General features: G+C 41.3%; 1 protein-coding gene across 1 annotated transcript; it reads left to right on the forward strand.

Annotated features, from left to right (window-relative positions):
• Window positions 1-2,065: 2,065 nt before the first annotated feature.
• Window positions 2,066-5,966, forward strand: LOC138944201 (uncharacterized). Its single transcript, XM_070315109.1, has 3 exons — window positions 2,066-2,360; window positions 2,841-3,635; window positions 3,778-5,966. Exons 1-3 carry the CDS (start codon window positions 2,066-2,068, stop codon window positions 5,964-5,966), a joined length of 3,279 nt encoding a protein of 1,092 aa, XP_070171210.1.
• The last annotated feature ends 1,005 nt before the right edge of the window (window positions 5,967-6,971 follow it).

Raw genomic sequence — 6,971 nt, forward strand, 5'->3', positions numbered from 1 at the left:
TTTAATAATTCCCGCAATTATATCGATAGTACATCATCAATACGTTCTTCGACAAAAGCTCAAAAATATTTCTCAGATCGGTAGATTTCTTTTTAGCATGGCATTTAAATTAATGAAGCAAACGGACTATGGTAAAAATCTTATACATAAGATATTGTTATTATATGCTTTTACAAATATTGTTTATATATTTTTAGTAAAAAGTTTAAAGGAATTAATAAATGAAAAAAATTGTCATTTACTGTAAATCAGTATAATAATTAGTAAATTTTGTCACAAAAACAAAGTAATACTAAATATCTAATTATGTACTTATCGTAGAACGCAAACAATGGCTTGAGCAATATATGTTTCATTCTAAAGAAGGTATTTTTAAAGAAGGTATAATTAGGGTTGGCATGAAACCGTTCATTAATATCTATAAACCCGAATTTTTAGAGGTAAGAATAAAAAGAATCTTACTAATAGTATAACAAAATCTTATAGTAAAGTATCGGTTAATTTTTTGCGATGTAAATGTGTGTGTATAAATAATAATTTAATATCGTAAGAAAACAAAACTTTTTTTCAATAGTTAAATAGAGTAAACTTTCATAAACATATCATTATAAATTATTAAAATGTTTTTTGATCTAATAGAGAAAAAGAATTTTAATCAGTAATACAATTGTTGTTATTGCATATATGAAAAATATGTCCATATTTTGCTATTATAATGAATTATTTAATATTATAACAAAATAAAGAAACAAATTTAATATTAAAAATTAAATATGACAAATTTAACAAATAAAAATTTTATTAAATTAAAAATTTGTTAAATTTAACGAATTTAACAAGTTTAATGTTACAACAAAACTTCTTTTTTCGGTGTGTTCAAGAAAGTAAGCGTTTTATAAACTATATTATTAATTTCGTTTCTCGAACGTTCTAAAGCGAGACGTTACGTGCGAAGCCTTGTTTTCATTCCGTGTTTGCGGTTTCTTCGTATCGTTCGATTCTGACAAACACCTCGTTGTCGATAGCCGATTGGCTCTCGGAATCGAACGATCGAAATTCCTCCCTTTTTGTAGTACCCGTATCAACCAGGACTATTGTACGTGGATCGCCGAGAAGGCTTTTCGTTAAGACACTTCGTCGCAAGCCTTCACCGGGAGCACACCGAACGCCTAACGCTCATAAAGTTATAATTAAACGATAATTCGCGTGTCCGCTCATATCTTGCTGTCGCGTGCGATTACCTAAGACGGTCCGGGAGTTGGTGTCGAAAGGAATAAATACTGTTCAACAAACTAAACCCGGACAAATCAATTACGTCCTATCTCTCCGATCGGCGAAACAAATAAATTCTGTTAATGTGGACGTGTAAATCGAAGGCGCGGCTACATTAAATGGTCCTTCGAGCCGGATCTTGGAAAAACAGATAGTGATTCGGTAATCAGTTCGCGGAGTGCGAGTGAGAACGCTGACACGCTAAGGTCACAGCACTTATAAAAACTATCGCGAGACGGAGACGGTGCGCGATATCAAAACATCTATCCGCATTCCGCTGCCGTAAATAATAACGCGAGTGCGTTGAAAGGACTTCCGGGAAAATAAAGTGCGCGAAGTCAACCTTGCATCCCTTTGCATTATTAAAGTTGTGCTCTTAAGCACAACGTATCATTATTATTTGCGCCCTGCGTAATCCGCAGTGCCGTGCAAATCTCGCGCTTCTTAGCGCTTTGCACAGCTTAAGTGCAATCTTTGTGCTCTTTAGCACTCCGCACCTCAAAGTGCGTCCTGCGTAATCCGCGGTGCCGCGCAAATCTCGCGCTTCTTAGCGCTTTGCACAGCTTAAGTGCAATCTTTGTGCTCTTTAGCACTCCGCACCTCAGAGTGCGTCCTGCGTAATCCGCAGTCACACATAGTTGTCGCACGCTTTAGCGCGCGGCACAGTTAAGTGAAAATTATAGTGCGTCTTCGCACATCCGCGTGCGACGGACCAGTCGTCACGCTTCAGCATCTCTACAACCCAAAGGTGGTGAATTGTTGCTGAAAGGCTTCATCTTATCGGCCTACCATCATGACGGACTCGCTGCAGGGCCTCCTCATCGAGCAATCTATTACAATAAGCTCGATGAAACGAGTGTTCCCCAACTTTAAGAAAATGGGCAAGGCCAACGTCACGCAATACAAGGCGAAGAGTCGACTGGACGCCTTGGAGACATTATGGGAAAGGTGTCAACGTCTCAACGTCCAGCTTCAGCAAATAGCAACGGCCGACGAACAGCGTACAGTCCCATACTTCACCGAGGAGGAATTCTTTACGGCCGAGGACGTCTACCACGAAGCGGCGGACTACCTCGCAGACGTGATAGGTAAATTCTCCCGGTGCGACCCAAATGCGGCATCAACGGTAAGCGACATTTCTTCTCGCGAATTGTCTGGTACGGTTTCATTGCAATTACCACGCATCCCGTTGCCGAAATTTTCCGGTAATTTCGCGGAATGGGAAAACTTCCGCGGAATATTCGAATCGCTCGTCGCCTCGAAAGAATCGCTGTCGAATACGCAGAAATTACATTATTTAAAAGCCAGTGTCACGGGCGAAGCTGCTGTATTAATTAATCATGTTAAGATTGCAGACGCAAATTACGATGGTGCGTGGAAATTACTTATTGAAGAGTACGATAATCAAAACGCGATTATTCATGCGCATATTCATGCTTTCGCTGATTTGCCTATTATGAAAACGGAATCCGCTGTCGAACTCAAAAGTTTACGCGATACCGTTGCCGCGTCATTAGCCGCGTTAACAAATTTAGGCAGACCTGTTGAAAAATGGGATGACTTATTAGTCTATATTGTTTCGCAAAAATTTAGTCCACGCACACGTAATGAGTGGAATCTGCAACGCGGTAAATCAACCGCATCTCCGACGTATGAAGAGATTCGAGATTTTATGACGTTGCGAATTCGAGGACTAACCGATCATTCTAAGTTAAATGCCGATACTTCGTCTCATAAAAATAAAGGCTCTAATCGGGCCTCGGTGAATAACGTAGCCACCGAAAAATGCTTGAATTGTTCCGGCAATCATAATTTGATGTTATGCGACGAGTTTAAGCGTAAATCCGTCGAACAGAGAACTCAGTTTCTCAAATCACACAAATGTTGCTTTAATTGTTTAAAAGTCGGCCATTTCCCGACCTCTTGCAAGAGTAAAAAACGCTGTAATTTGTGCCGACGAGCACATCATACGCTCTTGCATCGTGCATCAAATATACCAGTACAGAAGATTAGTGAAAATTCTGTTTTGGAAAACAAAACTCTTAACGCTCAACCGAGCGGCTCGGCCACCCCTGAGATAAAGAACGAGACCGCCGTCGCTTCCGTTCAAACGATTCATTCGCCGCTGAAAAATCCGCCGAACGTGTTACTAGCCACCGCATGGGTAATACTGCGTACCATCGAAGGACGTAAATTTAAAGTTCGTGCGTTGTTAGATCAAGGCTCGGCTGTTAGCTTTATTTCGGAATCGTTGTGTCAAACTATGCGCACGAAACGTTCCCGCGCGAGCCTCCACGTACAGTGTTTCGGCGAACGATACAGTGGCGTAGCGAAATCTCAGGTGTCTCTTACTCTCGAGTCTTGTAATGGGCGAGGTTCCTCCACCTTTTCTTTGACTGCTTTCGTATATCAAAAAATTACGTCATACGCTGGCTCAAAGACTAAAACCGTAGATTATTGGCCGCATTTACGGAAATTATCTCTCGCGGATCCGGATCCGTTTAGCAATCATCCGATCCATCGGATCAGATTTATATGGATCGTTATTAAAGCAAAAGGTAAAACATGGTCCGACCGGCACTCCGACGGCCCAGCTTACTGCTTTAGGATGGATATTATCCGGTCCTACCGGCACTTCTAATTCAATTACCGGTTCCGCGACTTCATTAAATTGCGTAACAATTCCTTCGCTCGATTCTCTCCTTCAAAAATTTTGGGAGATCGAGGAAATTTCTTCCGAACTTCCGCTGTCGGAAGAAGATAAAAAATGCGAACAACATTTTATCGAAACACATCAGCGTGCCGAAGACGGCCGCTATATAATACGGTTACCATTTAAAACCAACCCTCCGCTCGATATAGGAGCTTCGCGCGAAACTGCCGCGCTTCTTTATTCGAAATTAGAACAACGCCTACGAAAAAATCCGGATCTCGCGAAACCCTATCATTCTTTCTTAAATGAATATAAATCTATGGGTCATATGGAATCTGTCTCCGACGAAAATCCGACGCTTAACCAAGCGGTGTATATACCGCATCATCCGGTACTACGCGAGTCTAGCAGCACGACGAAACTTCGCGTAGTATTTAACGCGTCGTGCAAAACGAGCAATGGTTCTACATTAAATAATCATTTAATGACCGGGCCTAAATTACAACGCGATTTGTCCTCAATTATCCTTCGTTGGCGTCAATTTCGTTATGTGTACACCGCCGATATCGAAAAGATGTTTCGACAGATCCGCTTTCATCGAGACGATGTCGATTTTTTGCGGATATTTTGGCGATCTAATATTAATTCTCCGATACGATCTTATCGATTGCTTACAGTTACATACGGTACTGCTCCAGCTCCGTATTTAGCCATGCGCGTTATCAATCAATTAGCTATCGACGAAGGTCATTCTTTTCCAAAAGCACAAACAAGATCCAGTTCTTTGTTATCGCTTTATCCCTTTCTCGGGAAAGATAAATTAATTCGCCTTGGCGGGCGGATTGACCATTCGTCACTCAGTTATGATGAACGGCACCCTATAATTTTACCGAAACATCGAATTTCGGATTTATTAATCGCTCAAGCTCATAAAGCCTCTCTTCATGGAGGCACTCAATTAACGTTAAGAATTTTACGCCAAAATTATTGGATAATTTCAGCGCGCACCAGTGTAAAATCTCTTATACGTAGTTGTGTAAAGTGCGTACGCGAACGCGCACGTACCTCGCAACAGCTGATGGGGAATCTCCCCCAGCCCCGCGTCACGCCTTCGGCTCCGTTCTCGCACACAGGCGTCGATTACGCCGGGCCGATGAATATTATTCCGTCAGTCGGCCGCGGTCAACGATCCAAAAAATATTATGTTGCCGTTTTTATTTGTCTCTCGACAAAGGCCGTCCATTTAGAATACGTAGATGATTACGCTACTAACGGTTTTCTCTCCGCCTTTCGGAGATTTGCAAGCCGTCGCGGTCTTCCATCCGACATGTACAGTGATAACGGCACTAATTTTCAAGGCGCGGACCGCGAATTAAACACTACCTTTCAGCGACTGGTCGCCGACCCTCAAATACAAGACGCTATCGCTAATGATAACATAAAATGGCATTTTATACCTCCCTCTGCTCCGCATTTCGGCGGACTTTGGGAAGCCGGTGTCAAAGGATTAAAGTTTCATTTGAAACGAGCGATTGGTTCTCGAACATTATCGCAGATCGAGTTCGCTACGCTGCTGTGTCAAATCGAGGCTTGCCTAAATTCCCGCCCGATTTCCGCGTTACATGATGACCCGAATGACTTTTCCGCGTTAACTCCGGGTCATTTTTTAGTCGGTCGTCCGTTAGTAAGCCCGCCTGAAGAATCTGTTTTAGATATTGATTCGAATCGGCTGTCTCGTTGGCAGCAAGTGCGAGCGATTTTAGAGCAGATCTGGCGTTCTTGGTCTTCTGATTATTTGCATACATTGCAACAAAGACGTAAATGGCGAGAAAACAAACCGGAGCTCAAAATTAACGAGCTGGTATTGTTGAAAAATAATTTGGCACCTCCTTCGAAATGGGAACTTGCCCGAATATTAGACGTACATCCGGGATCGGATGGGCATGTCCGAGTAGTTACATTGCGTACTGCCAAAACCACTCTAAAGCGACCAATAACGCAGATCTGTCAGCTACCGATATCAAGTGACACTGGCTCTTAAATTAATTTGCGTTTTCTTTATGCGTTAATAATTAAGTTTGACTTTAATTATCGTCACGCTCTGTATATGTACATATATCTACTCTAAGAACGCTTATGTAAATAACCCTATGCTAAGATTTACTGATTAGGTTAATTCATGTATTTCGATTGAATCACCGACGATCTTTATCTGTACTCTTTTCCTATTATTGTATATTGAAAATTTTGCTGTAGAGCTCTTCGGACCGTCTGATCGAGAATTATCATTAAGATGCCGTGTATCGATTATAGTGGTAGGATTTAACCAGTTATTTCGTAACCTACCCGGTATACGAGGCGAGCGGTATGTTCAAGAAAGTAAGCGTTTTATAAACTATATTATTAATTTCGTTTCTCGAACGTTCTAAAGCGAGACGTTACGTGCGAAGCCTTGTTTTCATTCCGTGTTTGCGGTTTCTTCGTATCGTTCGATTCTGACAAACACCTCGTTGTCGATAGCCGATTGGCTCTCGGAATCGAACGATCGAAATTCCTCCCTTTTTGTAGTACCCGTATCAACCAGGACTATTGTACGTGGATCGCCGAGAAGGCTTTTCGTTAAGACACTTCGTCGCAAGCCTTCACCGGGAGCACACCGAACGCCTAACGCTCATAAAGTTATAATTAAACGATAATTCGCGTGTCCGCTCATATCTTGCTGTCGCGTGCGATTACCTAAGACGGTCCGGGAGTTGGTGTCGAAAGGAATAAATACTGTTCAACAAACTAAACCCGGACAAATCAATTACGTCCTATCTCTCCGATCGGCGAAACAAATAAATTCTGTTAATGTGGACGTGTAAATCGAAGGCGCGGCTACACGGTGAAATAGAACAATTTTTGCTGATTCAATTTATTTATTTAAAAATACAAATTTATTGTTAAAGTAAAATAATTTATAATTATTAATAAGTGCTTTTAGCTGTTCATTGTTTTGGTGATTGTAAAATAAACAATAATTTATTATTTTAGAAAACAATATTAT

This window comes from Polyergus mexicanus, unplaced genomic scaffold, assembly GCF_030449975.1.
Source record: "Polyergus mexicanus isolate NDT 795.1 unplaced genomic scaffold, iyPolMexi1.0 SCAF_115, whole genome shotgun sequence".
Lineage (NCBI taxonomy): Eukaryota > Metazoa > Arthropoda > Insecta > Hymenoptera > Formicidae > Polyergus > Polyergus mexicanus.

Bases quoted from the DNA above. Each gene is read 5' to 3' on its own strand.
- LOC138944201 (XM_070315109.1), top strand. From the start codon at position 2,066: ATGACGGACTCGCTGCAGGGCCTCCTCATCGAGCAATCTATTACAATA. The intron at 2,361-2,840 runs GTAAATTCTCCC...ATGACTTATTAG, and splicing joins CTACCTCGCAGACGTGATAG to TCTATATTGTTTCGCAAAAA. The intron at 3,636-3,777 runs GTAATGGGCGAG...GGATCCGTTTAG, and splicing joins GTCTCTTACTCTCGAGTCTT to CAATCATCCGATCCATCGGA.